Source organism: Strix aluco, chromosome 3 (genome assembly GCF_031877795.1).
Source record: "Strix aluco isolate bStrAlu1 chromosome 3, bStrAlu1.hap1, whole genome shotgun sequence".
In the NCBI taxonomy this organism is placed as follows: Eukaryota; Metazoa; Chordata; class Aves; order Strigiformes; family Strigidae; genus Strix; species Strix aluco.
In genome coordinates this window covers 97,154,494-97,171,538 of record NC_133933.1, presented here as the reverse complement: position 1 = coordinate 97,171,538, position 17,045 = coordinate 97,154,494, and the positions used below count along the sequence as shown (strand labels likewise).

Below are 17,045 nucleotides of genomic sequence, written 5' to 3'. Positions count from 1 at the left end.
TCTTCAGATCAGTGGGGCTTGACTCAAATGGGTATTATTGTAGTACAGTATTGCCTAAAATTCAGGGAATGAGTGATGGAAAGAAGGGATATGCAAGGACAGTGAGAAGAAATTTTCCCTGTACATCTCCATTTGCATGTACAAAAATTTAAGTCAATCAAGAAGTTATCATCTGTTACCTGGTTAAGCAAATCCATTATCAAACTCTACTTAACCCTAATAGTTTTGTTGTTCAGGGTTTTTTAATCATGAGGTCTTACTTGAAATTGCTTTTATCTTCACTAGTTTTCAATAAACTTGTATCAAAATTTCTCACATTATTAAATCCCTTTTAGATTTTTTTTGTAATACTTTGTAAAAAAAAAAAGTTATTTGATGAACAGCAGAATTAATGTAGTCTGTGGTTGTGTCCTGTGTTCCTGAAATGTCATGGTCCCATTACTTCTAGTTCCATCCCTTTTTCCAGTGCAAGATTCCTCTGTGCTTTGCCTTTTAAATCTGTGGTGGTAAGAAATTCTTAGGATCAGCTGATAGAATGTGATAGTGTAATCTTGTTTACATTGGAGCCTAGACTTTAAGTGGTTTAAATGGTATGTCAAGGAGACCTGTATCATTAATATATTGTAAGTTCTTTAAGTCTTCTAGAACATTTGTTCTTTGAGGGAACTTTCTGACCATTACATCACCCTGGTTTTAGTGTTGCATGTTAATTTTCTTGAAATTTATAAACCCAGATTTCAGTTCGGATGTGCTCATTTTGCAACTTGCTAGGACTTCATGACTAAATTATCTGGTGATTCTGTCCACACTGGGTATGTTCTATTCAAAGAACAGGATTAGAGAGCAGCTTGCATTTTATAGCTGTCCTACTTGGAAGCATATCTGACACCATATGAACCCAGTTAAGTGTGCCATCTAGAACAGTCTGCTTTGACTCAAATCTGATCACCCAGCAGGCTGTGATATTCTATTCCAGCACCTACTGGTGTTTCTCACTACTTGAGTGAGGCAGAAGGCAGAAGTGCTGCTTAACAGCTTTTTGTGCTGCAGGGTCACAAGACTTAGAGTTTCTCAATCATGACAGTTTGGCAAAGCTCAGATTCAACAAATAAAATAATAAAACATGAGATTATGTGACTTGCTTGTTTAAACTCCTTAGGTTTTAAACATTTGAAAAGGCATTCCTGTACTTTGCTTGTGTTTTCTTTTCTATTATCTCTTTCAAAGACATTAAATTGGAATCCAGAGAGGATTTGAGACATCCTTAAGTATTCAGGGCAAGTAGCTGTCGGCTTTTTATTTCTCAGGTGACAACATCAAACAGAAGGTTGACTGTAAATTAGTCTGGATGATGACTGACCAGCTGGAGTTGCATAATCTTCACTTGGAAGCATGTGGGATGAGTGCATTTACTTTGGTGATTGAATGGGACGCTGTTAGGTTACTTTAGAGGAGTTGAACTGTTAACTTAGAATACTTACGATGTTTCTAAACTTCATATTCTAGAAAAGAGAGTTTTACCATTTGATTGGTTTTGATAGGTCTTGTTCTGTTATGTTCATGGCTATCTTATGATCAGTCAGATCTTAACAGTCATCTCATGATCAGTCAGAAATGCTCTGAAAGCTTCTAATATTGACTTATGATACTCAATATAAGGCTCCCAAAAGGTTCATAATGCTAAGCTGAAAACAGATTTAAAAAGCAAGCTAGCAGTTTGCTCATTTTCACCTTTTGCGGGAATGTAGAGGAAGAATTAGGAATTGGTTGTCAGCTTTTGGGGGAATTTTGGTACTTCTGTTTTTTTCATGGTTCGTAACAGGACAAATGGCAGGAGCAAAACTTCTGTTGAGTAATATTTCTGAGAAATATTTTGAATCAATTGGAATGCTTTTTCGCATCATTTTATTTAGTGCAATTAAAATTTAAGCATTGTATTTCCATAATTTGAAACAATTTGCATTATCAACATGCTGTCTGTTAAAAGTTGCATGGTTTTTTAACATTTCAAATGCAGTATTTTGTGTCCTGTCACAGAAGTGTGCAAGATAATTGTTAGGGTCTAACAATCTTTGAAAGAGTACTCTATTATTCATCTACTGTGTCTTTATATCAGCTTTTACTAGAGAGGATAATGGTAAGTAATCTTCTCTCCAGAATTGCTTGGTTTACATAATAATGAGATTAAAGTGTCAAAAGGCAACAAATGAAGAAACAAAAGAAATTATAAAAGGCATTGGTGAATATACTATCTCTGTGTAGAGTCCTGCTGAGATATTTGAGCACCTGAGAATCTTCTTTTTTCTTTTTGGGATGTGTTGTGTTGTTTCAGATACCAGCCATCTTACATCCATAAATTTTCTGCATTTATTTTCCCTTATGAGTAATAAGATAAGGGAAATTCCTGAATGTACGATTCAATCTGTTCACATGTTATGCCCTTTAAGTCATATTGAAGAAGTTAATATTATGCCTTAGTAAAATGTATAGATGGAAGTATAAAATCAATTATAAATAGTTATAACTCATTAAAAAAGGCAGTATCTTTTTGCAGTGACAGTGTTGAGTAAAGGAGAGCTGGTTCACAGTGTTTTGGATGGTGATAAAATTTTAAAAAAATCTTTATTTTTACTTCCAGGAAAAAAATGTGCATATTCTTATTTGTCTATTTTATTCTAGACTGAATGTTTCTATGCCTGTCAGAGGATCCTAACAAGTTGTATGATTGATTCAGAAATACTTTGTTGATTTTTGGTTTTGTATGGCTGTTACTGTAAAAGCAGAACGCCACAATTTTTAGCTAAGACTATGTACAAATACACCAGAGTCTTTTCTTAAACAGTATTTCTGTGTGTTTGCAGTGAAAATGCTCAGAATATGTCTTGTTCTGTAACTGTGGTACATGGCAGACGTTTTCACCATGCTCATGCGCAGACAGCAGTAGTAAAAACAGCAGCCCAAAGGTAAGACTACATTTGTTTCTCCAGATGTTCCAATTGAAAAAAGTCCTTTTTGATTTTGTATGTAATGGTTTTCCTTATGCTGTGAAGTGTTTTAAGAAATGTAAGTAATTACATGGTGCATTTTTGATCATGAGCTTTGATCTTAATTACTAAAGTTTCATAAAACTTACCATTTAGAATTCACTATTGTATAACCTTAGAATTTACCAATTTTAAAGCACACTATGGCATGTATTCAGTAGGAGAGCACCTGCTAATGGAAATACATTTAAAAAATACTTTGAAATGGACAAACATAGTATGCAGTAGAAATTCACATAACTGACAACGTGATCATCAAATACTAATTCACAGCAACTCCAGTTTGAATAAAATGCATCTAAAGATTAAGTTATAGATCTGTTGATCCTATGTAGTCTGTAAATAGAACATAAAACATGTAAACTAGGACATCTCACAGAAGCAAGGTTGTATAAATAATTGTTAGAATGGACAGCTGGAAACTGGGAAATCTTACTCAGCTATGCTGAGTTAAACTTAATTGTTTGGAAAACTTAAAACAACATCAGACTTGTATAAATTGCAGGGTTGTTTTAAAATTATTTCTTTTATAGGCTTTTCACACCTGATGTGCATCACAGACATATGACCTAACCATTGCTTTAAGGACTTTTCTTTCAAAATTTGTCCATTCAGCGCTCTTCCTATCTTACAAATTTCATGGATTTCCACCAGCCCACGAGTTATTGATGATCTTGATAAGGACATAGAGTGTATCATCAGTAAGTTCGCAGATGACACCAAGTTAAGCGGGAGTGTTGATCTGCATGAGGATAGGGAGGCACTACAGAGAGACTTGGATAGGTTGGATTGGTGGGCCAATGTTAACGGGATGAGCTTCAACAAGGACAAGTGCCAGGTCCTGCACTTGGGCCACAACAACCCCATGCATCGCTACAGGCTTGGGGAGGTGTGGCTGGAGAGCTGTCTGGAAGAGAAGGATCTGGGAGTTCTAATTGACAAGCAGCTGAACACGAGCCAGCAGTGTGCCCAGGTGGCCAAGAAAGCCAGCGGCATCCTGGCTTGTATTAGAAATAGTGTGACCAGCAGAAGTAGGGAGGTGATAGTCCCCCTGTACTCTGCACTGGTGAGGCCACACCTGGAGTATTGTGTCCAGTTTTGGGCACCTCAATACGAGAGGGATATCGAGGTGCTGGAGCGAGTGCAGAGGAGGGCAACGAAGCTGGTGAAGGGCCTGGAGAACAAATCCTATGAGGAGCGATTGAAGGAGCTGGGACTGTTCAGTTTGAGGAAGAGAAGGCTGAGGGGAGACCTCATCACTCTCTACACCTACCTGAAAGGACATTGTAGAGAGGTTGGTGCTGGTCTCTTCTCACAGGTCATTAGTGATAGAACAAGAGGGAATGGCTTTAAACTCCAACAGGAGAGGTTTAGACTGGGCATTAGGAAAAAAGTTTTCACAGAAAGAGTGGTTACACAGTGGAATGGGCTGCCCAGGCAGGTGGTGGAGTCACCATCCCTGGATGTGTTTGAGTCGTTTGGATGAGATGTTGGGGGATACTGTGTAGGGGAGAACTTTGTAGAGTAGAGCTGATGGTTGGACTCGATGATCCCAAGGGTCTTTTCCAACATGAATGATTCTGTGATTCTGAGTGCTTCATTCCATCAGCATTTTGTAGCCTCCTTCTGGCCCTTTTTAACTCTCTTTTTTAGTGTAGATTTTTTGGGGTGGTGGCATATGTAGGAATCATCCTTTTTTTTCATCCCACTTCCCTCGCTTTCATTTGCTACCTTCAGAAAAACAAAGCTCACATACTAACGTGAATAAATGATGTGATCCAAATGTGTATTAGGGCAATTTGGCATTGAAGAAACAGACTGAAAAATGGATTTTGCAGTTGTGTCCCTGGGTACCTACACCACTGTTGCCTCCTTCCATTTCAAACTGTACTATCATCTGTAAATGGAAAATAGCACGGACATTTCCTTCCTCTTTGTAATAGTGGATACAGTAGTAGAGATGTCCCTTTTTTCTTTACATTTCTTCCCATCATTGCAAGGCAGGGGTGACTAAGGAGGATTGGCAGAACTTTTCCCATGAATTAAAGACAAGGTTTATGTTATCAGTGTGGTTTAGGCTGAACCAGCTGTGCTCTTTACTTTTACATGCAGTCCTTTTGAGAGTATCTTTGTTCAGTGTTCCACTGAGGAAAACATGGGGCATCCCTAAGCATTCATGCCCTTACCTTTCACTTTTTTTTTGGTAATTCTAAGGGATAAAAATCTTGATCTGCAGTGCTAATTAAAATTATTTGAGTAAGCAAAATCATGTGAGACTGCTCACTCTTGGATCTCTAAATGTTGACCTTAATATTTTAGTGTACTTGATTAAGCTATGTTGTAAGATGGTTCTTTGAAACAGCCAGTCAGCATGGATTCGTGTTATCTAGTTAAGTGCCGTAGGCTTCTTCAGCATGCAAGAGAGTCCAGTCCAGTGATTCTTAATCTTGAGGGGATGTTAAATTTGTCTGCTTGCCTTTCTCACCTATGCGACTTGCTTCTTTATAAGCCTGCAATGTAATGTGGAAAAAAAAAAAAAGGTAGCAACTTTGTATGTGTGACACACAGAAAGAAAACTAATGCATAATATAGGCAAGCTGAGTATTGCATGAAGTAACTGGATAGTAGTCATCTTGAATGTTTCTAAATATGTTTTCTTTTAGAGTTGTTATTGTAGTGCATTTACATTAACAACAGACAATTAACTCTAATGCTAAGAATATTTTAGGAGTTTCAAAGGCAGGAAGTAGTCATAACAATTCCAAGCAATGTTTGGTACTGGAGAATGTCAGAACCAGTGTGATCTAGTTGACTGAGGGTGAGCTTTATAGAGGAACTGTGAAAAGGATTTTTAATTCCAGTATCTTTTGCCAGTTGACTGAATTGACTACTTTTTGAAAGCTTCTAAATATTTTTCTGAGTTAGAGAATTGAAAATTAATAGAACATGGCCTCCTGTCATATTTCTTGGGTTTTTTTAATTAAAAAAGAACAGGGATCTCAAGGCTTCTTGATATGGAAAATGTAGGTTTATGAATGAGAAGACAATAGTTGTTAGGAAAAAAAAAAACGTAAAATAAGACTATAGAACTGTTCATAATACAAAATTCCAGTGGGTAATTTTTTTTGGCCATATATTTTTAGTTCTTTGGGAATTTTTTACATCTTTTTTTCCTGGTTTTTACTGACATTAGACAATAGTTGAGTTTAAAAGTAAATTCTGATGTGTCTCCTCAGAAAGAAATATATGTAGAGAATGTGGGTGGCAAACCAAGAATAAAATTTTAGGTATATAAATCAGACAAAAAAGCTGGTAGCATGGCAGTTGAGTTCTGAGGTGTTGGGGTTTTTTTCCTATACTAATTTACAGGCAGCACAAGTTTTGTTCTTTTACATTGTTTGCATTTGTAGAATTGTGTTATGGTAGGGTGATCAGTAACAACATGGGGAAAATAGTTTTAGGTAACCTAACATATTGTTCTTAAATCTATAGTGGATTATGGAAAGGATAACCAAAAATAAAAACACAATTAAATGAATTCTGAGCAGATTGGGTCTTTGGCACTGACGTTATGGATTCTGTGATTTATACTAGGTTCTTTAAGTGGGGATGGTGTCACATGGGGCAAGCTAATTATGAAACTTTGTTTTAATCTCTACCATATTGAATTTGGAGCTTGTGATGTGTACTGTATTTCTCATCTTTTTCTCCAACTTTTTTGCACATGTTAATTTAAATTCTGGCTGGCTATCTGTTTCACTCATATTTAAAATATAAGGTTCCAGTACAACAAAACAGGGCATTTCAAAGTAATATTTTGAAAAATATTATTCTTTTTTTTTTCCAGTAAAATCCAGGGATGAAATTAAAATTTGTTCACTTCTGATACAACAGATTTTCAGATACAGTTTAGCCTAGGGTTGTAGTTGGTTCAAACTATTTTGCTTCGTTTAATAGATGCATAGTTCTGCATATGCTATTAACTGACTGTTCTCTAAGACTTGGCATTGGAGTAGCACGTATGTACAGCACGTCTAACAAATCTTATGCACGAGCTGCTTGAAGCAATTCGTAGGGACAGTGCTTGTTATAATTCCTGGATCTGTCCAAGATTCCCATTTCTTAATCTTTGAGATGTCAAAGTGAGAATTCTTTTAAATGCATTATACTAATATGGGATTTGGTGGACTTCGCAGTGTTAGGTTTACAGTTAGACTCAATAGTCTTAAAGGTCTTTTCCAACCTAAACAATTCCATGATTTGTGATTTTAAAACAAGCGAGGCATCTAATGTAATGACAGTGTACAGTATGAGGCATTCTGGAAATGTTTTTCCGGCCTTTAGGTTTCTTTAGCATTAAAATTTACAATTCTTAAGTGTGACTCTTTACAGCACCTGTAAACAGTTAATCCAAGTTATGTATTAACTGTGCCAAGGATACAAAGATACTGGATATGGCTCCATACAGACATGGTTTGGATCTGACTAGATTTATAAACTCAGATGTGACCCTTACAAAACCAGTGTTTATTGTTTGTAAAGGCTGACTCCAGTTGGAAGCAATTTTTCCCTACTTTCATGCAACATTGGCTGATTACCCCCACCCCAGTCTAAGTTGCAGTGGTCATACTCAGTTTTGAATTTCTTTTACTCTCTTCTCAGAGCACTGTGGAGATTGTGTTTTCATACTGCACTCTGTAGGATCATCAGGATTACTTTCTTACCGGTTTACTTTCAATCCTGCCATTCCTCTGGGTTACAGAGAGTTAGAGAGTTTGCTCTATTCGTGGGAGTGTGAGTGTTCTTTTTGTGAAAAGGAAAGAATGAATTTATATTACTCGAATATCATTACTCTGTTTTATTTGACTGAAGTAAAGCAGGAAACAGTTTGAATTTGTTCTGTTTTAGAATAATGTTAGCGTAATGCATGTATGACAGATGTTTGTTAGGCTTTTGATATTTGGGAGGAACAGCCACATAGATTAAAAGTTTACAGCATTCCGTATTGCAAGTTTTGAAAAGGCAGGAGAGAGAAAGATACTGTTTTCAAGTTGTCTTCATGCTGTGCTTAGTTAGGTCTATTTTTGTATTAGCCTTGGTATACGAAGGACCTGAGTTGTGAGCACCAGCTACATGCACTGATGTTATAGGAGATGCTTCTGAAACTAGTGGCCCTAATTCTTAAATATTTTCAGAGATTCTTTTTAGCCCAAACCTCAGAAGGAGGCTGATTGCTTCTCTTTGTCCTTCTCTATCTAGTAGCTGTTTCCACATGGTCTCCTAAATATTTAAGCAGTGCTTTCTGAATTTTTTTTTCTCAATTTCTCAAAACACATAAATATTTTTTGAATAATTGGAAACAAGTTGTTAATGTAAATTTGTTTTATCTTCTTTTGCATAGTGATCAGGGATTGGAAATGAGGCTTGATCTGAATTCATGTATAAGAAATATGTCATATCAGGTTCTACATTGCAGTGAATTAAGTGAGACAACCAGGTTGAGTTCAGAATTAATCAAATTTTACATTGAAAAAGGCCAGACAATGTAGTATTTAGACTACTGACCATTGCTGTCTGTGAAGTAACATTTGTTTGTGTGTTTATAATTACTGTTACAAAAATGCTGTGAAAAATAATGCTCATTTGAAAATTAGTCCAGTGAGTGCAAGAGACAATAAAACAGTTATAGTTTATGTTTAATAACTTGAATTTTAGTGATGTGCAACACATGTGGGGCTTTGCATCTTATGGTTTTTTTTCTTTTTTCATATTTTAAGCAATCTGGACCGAAAGGAAAGGTAAGCTTACTGTTGATGAAATGAGCATGGCAATGAGCAGTAAGAAAATTAACTGAATGAATGCTTTACCAATGCTAGTTAAAGAATATTCAATCCAGTCAATAATATCTGCTCATGTGTGAGGGGGGGTTTGTTGGTTTTGTTCTGGTTTTGTGGTTCACTTTCTCCCTTTTACCAAAAAAGGACCTTTGCATCCATCTCGAAATAATGCCATGTTAATGTGAACTTGGGTACATTTCCACTGGAAATTTGTCTATCTATTTATATATCAAATGTGAAAATAGATAAATTATAACCTTCTCTGGAATTTAAGAATTCACGGCTAATTCTTTTTGTAGAGCAGCAAACTTTATGTAATAGCATGGTTCTGATGCATATCTTAGTTGGGTGTTTAACAGCATTCACTCTGTCATCTCAGCTTGGTTTGAATAGCATTAAAGGTTTTCATTGCATTACTGTGTACATTCTGTTCATGAAGTATATATGTTAAAGTGATTTAACAGAAAACATATAGCAAAAGCAGGCACACTAGTTTTACATTGCTTATTTCAGGCTTTCTCACTCATTTTACGTTTGGTTTACTGCTCTTAATATTTTGTTATATTAATATGAAATACCATACATTTGGTTTTCTTCCTATATAGCTTAAATTTATATGTAAGTGGAAATGTTTTGTTGATAGTAATGAATTAATTGAGGTTTTGTAAATATCCTGCCTATGTAGGTGTTTTTTGGCAGTATACACTTGATATTAGGTTGAATTGTTTAAACAGTGTATATAATGTTTAACCAATAATGATATAAATAACACTGATATCTAGTGTAGATCTGTTCTTTCTGAATTCGGGATTTTCTAGATTTATTTCAAATTCAGTAGTAAAATCAAGCCTTTTTTACTGCCTTTTGTTATTTCTTAAATATCAGAGACACTCATCAGTTAGTTTTGGTGCTCAAAGAAGGGATTTGGATATTCTCTTGATGCATGGGCTTCGAGTTCATGTATTTTTTCCTGTTTTTCTTTGTGCTGCATTTATGTTACTAGTTATCCATTCAGCTATTAATGTTTTTAATTTGGCACTGTGTGTCATGGAAGGCTAGGGTTGATTTGCATGCTGGTGATCTTAATTTTCCCTTGGGGACGCCCACTGTTTCTTCATCCATTACTACTAGATATGTTCTTTTTTCCTTCCCTGCTTTTTGTTGTTGTCCTAGCAGGGGAAGATGATTTAGGCAGGAGCTGCTAAATTTAGTTTTAATCATTACCATCATGATAAGTGCAGCTGCAGCTCCCGACTTTCTGGGCCAAATGGGGCTACTGACCTGCGTACTAAAAACCCAAGTCCCTGTGCTGCTGCTTCTCTGTTTCAGCTTTTGACTTTTGTACTCTGCTTTTCCTATAAGACACTGAAGGTAAATCTCACTGCAGCAGCTTGGTGCTTCTATCTTATCATGCTTTAGGCTGTTTTTGTGTAATAATGTAGAAACCAACAACCTACCTGTGCTGGTATGACTCCAAATAGGAGTGTACAGAGGCAGAGTGAAGAAAGGCTGAATAAGGCAGCCTCTCAAAGAGCCAGGCTGCACATTAAAGATAGCTCTTTTGTGAGCCTACAACTCAACAAATTTAGATGCTGGTGTGGCCTTGCGCATATGTGGTATTTTTGATGTGCCTCATATCAGATCACGGGTAGTTTTGAAAGTTCTGCTCTGAGATAGCACTGTATCCTAAATTCCGAGAATCAGATGTTTCTTTAGGTTTATTCCTTTCTGGCATAGACAGAAATTGTCATCGCTATTCTCCCCGCCCCCTTTTCTTCCCCCATCCCACCCTGAGACAAAATTTTAATATGAAAATTGCCCTTTGACTGGAGGGAGTCACAGAGGTCTGTCTACCAGCCCAAGGTAAAGATATTAAGGTCCAATTCCATCAGCAAAGGAATATGGCAGTAATCTTGAATGCATGCTGAAAATACTAAATCAGTGACACCATTCTGTCTGGGCAAAACATGTTTAGTCAAGAATGCTATACCGTTGAGCTGTTAAGATGTGTCAAAAGTTCAGGACTCTCCACAGTCCAGACTGCCTCAGTATTTTTGTTATGTCTGTTGCACGAAGAGCCTGATCTTTCTTGGTACTGTAATTAATGTTTTGCTGTTTGATGCTTAACTACTTTTTGAAGTTACTTTTTTCAAATAGTGGTCTGCCTTCCTTGTACTTCAAGGCATTAAAATCAATACTGCTTGTAATTGATGAGATAAAGGAGATGCCTAAAATGAGTTAATCTCTAAATATGGAGCCTTGTTCTTCAAGCAAATTCTAAATCACATAAATATTTTTAAGAATTCTAAGAGGGAGAAAAAAGTGTATTTTTAATATTTGCTAGCATGGTAGGTACAGCAATCAATATTGTATTTCTTGTAGAAAAACGAGAAATAGATTTACTATAATAGATACAATACTCTTAGACACACAGTATGTAGATAGACTTGCATCTTGATCTGTTTAGCTGTTTGGTGCCTCATTCCTTTTGAAACAGGAGATTATTAGTTTAAATTAGGATTTAACAGGAAGAAGGCAAGCAGCAAGAAGTGCTGTATGTTTCTTAATCTCTTATAAGAATTTTTTTATTTTTTAAATAGTCCATTTAAAGATAGATGTTACGTTCAATTTTAAAAAACTGATAGTTTCCATTCTGTTTCTGCACTCACATGCAATTAAACTGCTCATTGTATTAAGTGCTTTACTGGAGAAGGTATCAATGGATCTGAAGCTGTTCAAATGGCAACAAACACTGTGCTGAGGGGAGAGCCTTTGTTTTCTCATTTGTAAAAACTTTGTGGTGGGGCTCTGCCTTTTTTTTTTTGGGCGGGGGGAGTGTCAGGAAAGGAAGCTAGTAGGAGGCGCTTCAGGTTGCTGCCCTCTTCTGGGAGGGCTGTTACTGTCTCCAGGAAAGCATTTATTTCAGATGAAATGTAAAATTAAGTACTGTTTAAAATTGTCTTTGCTTTTTTTCTAACTCAAGGCAACTTCAAACCTGACCTTGAATTGCTAACCAAGTTAAACTTCCCAAGTGGGAAGCCAGAGCTGACTTGGAGCTGTTTTTTTGTAACTTCGGTTTGGGTGTCACTGGTTCATTGTGAGCATACAAGTAAAAGTCTTTTATTGTGGGAGAAGAAGGATACTCATTTTATGCTAGCCCTTGTGTATTCTTGTGTTTGGCTATTTATTAAGTATCAGTATGAGTCTCTGTTGACAACACAAAATTCAGACAATGGTAAATAATGTTACTGTATTGTCAAAAAATTATTTGGCAATATATGGTAACTGATGAATTTATCATCTTAAAAAGATAAATATATGTTGCATATTAAAAATGTAATACAACCTGTACTATTTTTAGAAGAAGAATCATAACTTACAAATGTCCAGGGACATTGAATTGTCAAACTAATTTTTAAAAGAAATTTTAGTGTTCTAAATCTATCATATTGTTTTCATTGCTTTCAATTAAATGTCAAATAGTTTCAATATTGTTTCTCTTAAATATCAATTAAATGTTTTATATTTAAAACATTTACAGAAAATAATTTTTCTGATAGCGTTTATGTTTAAAAGAATGCGTATTGTTATGAAATACTCATGGAAGATAATTATAACATGTCAGACAACAGCTCATGCATCCTTACTGGAAAGTTTATATTTTTCAAATCTTCTATAATGATATTACAGGATTTTTTTCTACCCTTTAGAATGTCATTATCATTGGGTTTGATAGTAACAGCTTCTCATTATATAATGATTAGCTTGAGCTTTGCTGTATATTTCCACCAATTCTGCCTTTAAAGTAATCCCGTGAGATTTGAATCTTTAAAGAAAACGTTTAAAAAAATCCTAATTTATGAACAAATATTCATGTTGAGTTTCTGATTTTGGTTCAGCTTTTGTGTGTGCAGGCAGAATTGTTTCAGAAACACGCTTGATGCAATCAGTAACAAACTATTTAATCTGTCATCTGTGATGTGCTTGTGGGCACTCATGGTAAAGTACTGTGACATCTCTACGTTCTGTGCTGCAATCCAGACATGCTTGTTTCTCCATCCTTCTTTCTGCCTGTGTTTTCCTTCATGCTGTAGCCCCTCAACACAATAAAATGTATTTGTGTTTAGGTAAGAAGTATCCCAGAGGGCATCATAGATTAATCTTGTTCCAAAGATGTTAGTTAATAATAAAATATGGGAAAACACTGAGAAATATTACCTGGAGATGCAGAAAATTCAAAGGTTTTATAATTTGATGCTGTGCTGAAAGGAATAAAAACTTATGCCTAGTGCTGAAGTCTACTTCAGCCATAGTCAAATTTTTGTCAGGTGAGTCCTCAAAATTTAGCTGTTAGTTTCAGATGTTACTGCCTACAGCTGTTTCTTTGCCCCCTTGCTGTTGATTAATGTCCTTGTAATCAGAGGTAGCAGTATGGGATGTGTGTGACCCATTTGCAGCCCAGTGCACTGGCTTAACTTGTCAGTAAAAACAGTTTCTGCTGAAGTTGTTGGCAAGGCCTCCCAAGTTTCAGGTGCGTGTTATCTTCTGTTATAACAGGAACAGTAATCTACAACTGCAGAGCAGGGTAAGATAGTTGAGAAAGAACTGCCACAGTAATTGAGATGCAGTGAGCTTAAGGAATCTGAATTTGGTAGTAGCACTATTTGACACACTTGTGTGTAAACAGAAAATATCTTTCAAGAGACTCAAAAAAATCTAACTATAATGTTTTATATTGCATTAATTTGCACAAAGAACATGTGATATGTATATTACGCAGATTATACCATTAAAAGTTTTATTATCCACTAATTTGTCTATATTATTATATTTTTAAAACAAATATATAGGAGCTATGTCTTCTCCTGTGTTGTTCTTATTTTTTGGCCACAACAATTTTTAATGTCAGATCTCTTTCCTCTGTTCTGCATCTTTTCCTCCTGTTTTTTAAGTTGTGCAACTTGTGGAATCTAGTTCAATATTAAAAGAATAATTGTCTCTATTTTTGGATTTTAAAAGTATCTACCTTGTACTTCATGAATGAGGAGGAGATGCAGGCTTCAGTCTTGGAAGACTTGGGTCTGAAAGTGAGAGACTCCTGGACTATTGGTTATTATCAAAGGGGATTTAGATCATAATACTTCTAAGACCTTTACTGTAGCTGTTCCTACTGTTCTGGTAATATTTTTTAAAGTGTACAAATAACATGTAATAGGAGAAGTTATTTACTTGTAGCTTTCAGATACATTTCAGGTTCATTTTGTTCATGTACAAGTGTGGCTAAATTATAATGGTGTCTGTCAAAATAACAACCATATATCTAATTCACTTTCCAGAAAAGAATACCCCCCTCAGCTTCAGAAAGTAGAAGCAGACCACATTAGGTTACCACGGTCTCAAGGAGTGGGTAAGTTACATTTAGAGTTCTCTTTTTTTTTTTTAAGCAGAATGATTTTTTTGAATATCTGCTTTGGGTGGGTGTGTTGTCAGACTTTGTGTAACCTTTAGTATATCTATTTACATCCTTATATCATGTTATTGTAGATTTATACAAGTTTGTGCATGAAGGGAGGATTTTGCCCTTTTTGACAGACTTCAACATGTTCACTCAGGTTATAATTAATTTTAAATTAGGCTTCAGTTATTTTAAAAACAACTGAAATGGGGAAGATATAGAATCATCGAATTGTTGGGAGATGGAACAGATCTCTGGAGATCATCTAGTCTGAGCCCAAGCCCCCAGCTTGTTCTTGAATTATTGATGAGGAACTTCTGTAGCGCTGTTAGTAGGTGCAAAATGTAACATGGTAATAATACTTGACACAAAGTACGTTCATGCACTAAGGTAGTGAATAGAAGAGCCAGCATCAGCACTGCTCTGTGCCTCAACAGAAATACGCTCTTATATCATTAGTTAGGGACCACTGATGGAGATGCAATAGAGAAAATAGTTTACTTTGAGGTGTGGAAACTGTGAAATTGGAAAAGAAAAATCTCTGTGGTTGAACTTTGTCAGTACAGATACAGTTTGTAGACCTGCTATTCAGCTGCTTAGCCATTTACACTGGCCAGTTATTCTGCTGTGCCTTCTTCAGGTTAATGTTAAGTAGAACTTCATCAGTTCTATGCAAAAGTAAGGTAACTTAGAAAAAACCTACCTATTATTGTTTCTTTTTTGAAAATGTGTCATTCTTTTGTTTTGAGCTGTTTTCTAATAGTAGGATGCTTGTGAGGCTATCAGTATGTATATTGAAAAAGTGTTCATATCTGTTTAAAAAAAAATACAGACTTAAAAAAGTTCCGATATGGAGATTGCAATTAAACTAGGGAGTATAAATAGCACTTTTACATTAAACTGAATTAAGGCACTCTTGTACAACATACTACACTTCTAAAAAGAAAATCTCACTCAGTGCATTGTTAATTTACGGGTTTCTTTGTTCCTATATTCTCCCAGTATTTAAATGAGTGCCCCAGTATAAAGCGGGATATGACAGTATAGTTCACTGTACTGCTGAGTCTTGTGTTGAAGGAATAAATCCTAATTACACGGAGCATTTGCAATTATTCTAAATGCATTCACCAGCAGTCCTTCAGTGAAAGTTACCATCAGCATAATCTAGCAGATCCCCTCCTATTGTCGGTGGCAGTTGCTCCATTCTAGTTGTGGTGAAGTTAGTATAGATTTTTAAGTCCAAAGCCTCCTCCAAAGATACTAAGCTACAGATTGTCACCGAGAGACACTGAAATAGTATTAATAAAAGAACATTTTCAAAGTTACTTTAGGGAATTTTTTCTTATTCATACAACAGATCATGAGACACTTGAAGCAGTGTAGGTTGTTGGATGTTTAGAAAGGTGTTTATGTTTAGTTCAAGTTAGTGTATGTGAAGAAATAAGTTGATCGTAATTTTAACAGCATATGAGTAGACATTTCCTGTTAACATTCTCGTATTTTTTTTCCTCCTAGACAGTATAATGGAAAACACAGAAGAGTCAGAATCAGAATCAGAATCTGAAATTAAGAGAAAGGTGCAACAGAAACGTCACTGCAATTCATATCAATCTGACTTGACTCTATCTTCTGCTACAAAAAAATGTTTAACTCAGTTAAAGGTAGGTTAGATTTTAAAAACATGTAAACTTCTGTTTAACTTTAAAAGTTGATGCATATTTGAAAAACAGACATTGTTGTAAAATAAGTTAATGTTCTAAAAATCCTTAAGAGTTGGGAGAAAGATTTACGTAATTAAATTTTTTTAAAATGTTGTTATATATTTAAGTTAATATTGATACTAGCTATGAAATATTTATTTTCTGATTTGAACAGATGCTGCACTGGAAAACAAAAGAACCTGTGTTTAAATTGATAATTGATTTGCTGATTGACAGACAAGAAACTGATAATTTTGGTTTGCTGGCTGTAAAACAGAGGAACAATATTTTACTCTTTGATTTGATCTACAGATTTTTTTAAATTTTTTTTTTTTTAGCGTCATGATTTTCTGTAGTCAGAACAAAAAAGATAGAGGTACTGCAAAGATGCAGGTACTTCTTACTAAGTTGCTCTCTTTCTTAGTGAAACTAACACAGGTATCCCAATGGCCTTCTCTGGTCTAGATGCAGCCAACCAGGATGTTTTGTCTGGAACTTTTCTGAATATCCAGTGTAAGATATTTTGGAAATTCCTGTAAGGCTTTCCATATTTCTTCCCAGGTTACTGTAGAAGATTCATAATGCCCACATGCAGGTTATGCTTTATGACTATCAAAGCAAAACTTTCCTGTAAGGAGATTTTGCTTTTAAAAAAAAAAAGAAGGTAGATGTGTGATTATGTCATCAGCTTGTGTTTGCTCCTGTGTATTAGAAAGTAAGTCAGACTGTATTTCTTTGTTAGGATGAGACACTTGCTACTACTATTATGCCTTTCTGTTACATATTTAGTTAATTAATAAAATATTACTTGGAAATTTTAATAGCTGAGGTTTTGAGCTACATGATACTATGTAGATATGAGCTATACAAGCTAAGTAATGAAGTAACGAAACAGTTAAAAACAAAACAAAAGACATTACAGTTCTGTGGGTTTTGTTTTAATCATTACGTTGATAACATTCATGTTTGTTTAAAGAAGTAAAATATTCATTGCAGCCTACATTACATC

At 35.3% G+C, this 17,045-nt stretch overlaps 1 protein-coding gene across 3 annotated transcripts in view; it reads left to right on the top strand.

Annotated features, from left to right (window-relative positions):
* SENP6 (SUMO specific peptidase 6) overlaps positions 1-17,045 on the top strand; it is an 82,935-nt gene that overhangs the window by 30,166 nt on the left and 35,724 nt on the right. For 2 of the 3 annotated variants that reach the window (XM_074819732.1, XM_074819735.1), the window contains 4 exons: positions 2,862-2,963; positions 8,822-8,842; positions 14,218-14,288; positions 15,852-15,997. In XM_074819732.1, the coding sequence (XP_074675833.1) occupies positions 2,862-2,963; positions 8,822-8,842; positions 14,218-14,288; positions 15,852-15,997 (340 nt within the window). The remainder of the gene's footprint in view (positions 1-2,861; positions 2,964-8,821; positions 8,843-14,217; positions 14,289-15,851; positions 15,998-17,045) is intronic. The other variant, XM_074819734.1, reaches the window with a different exon arrangement.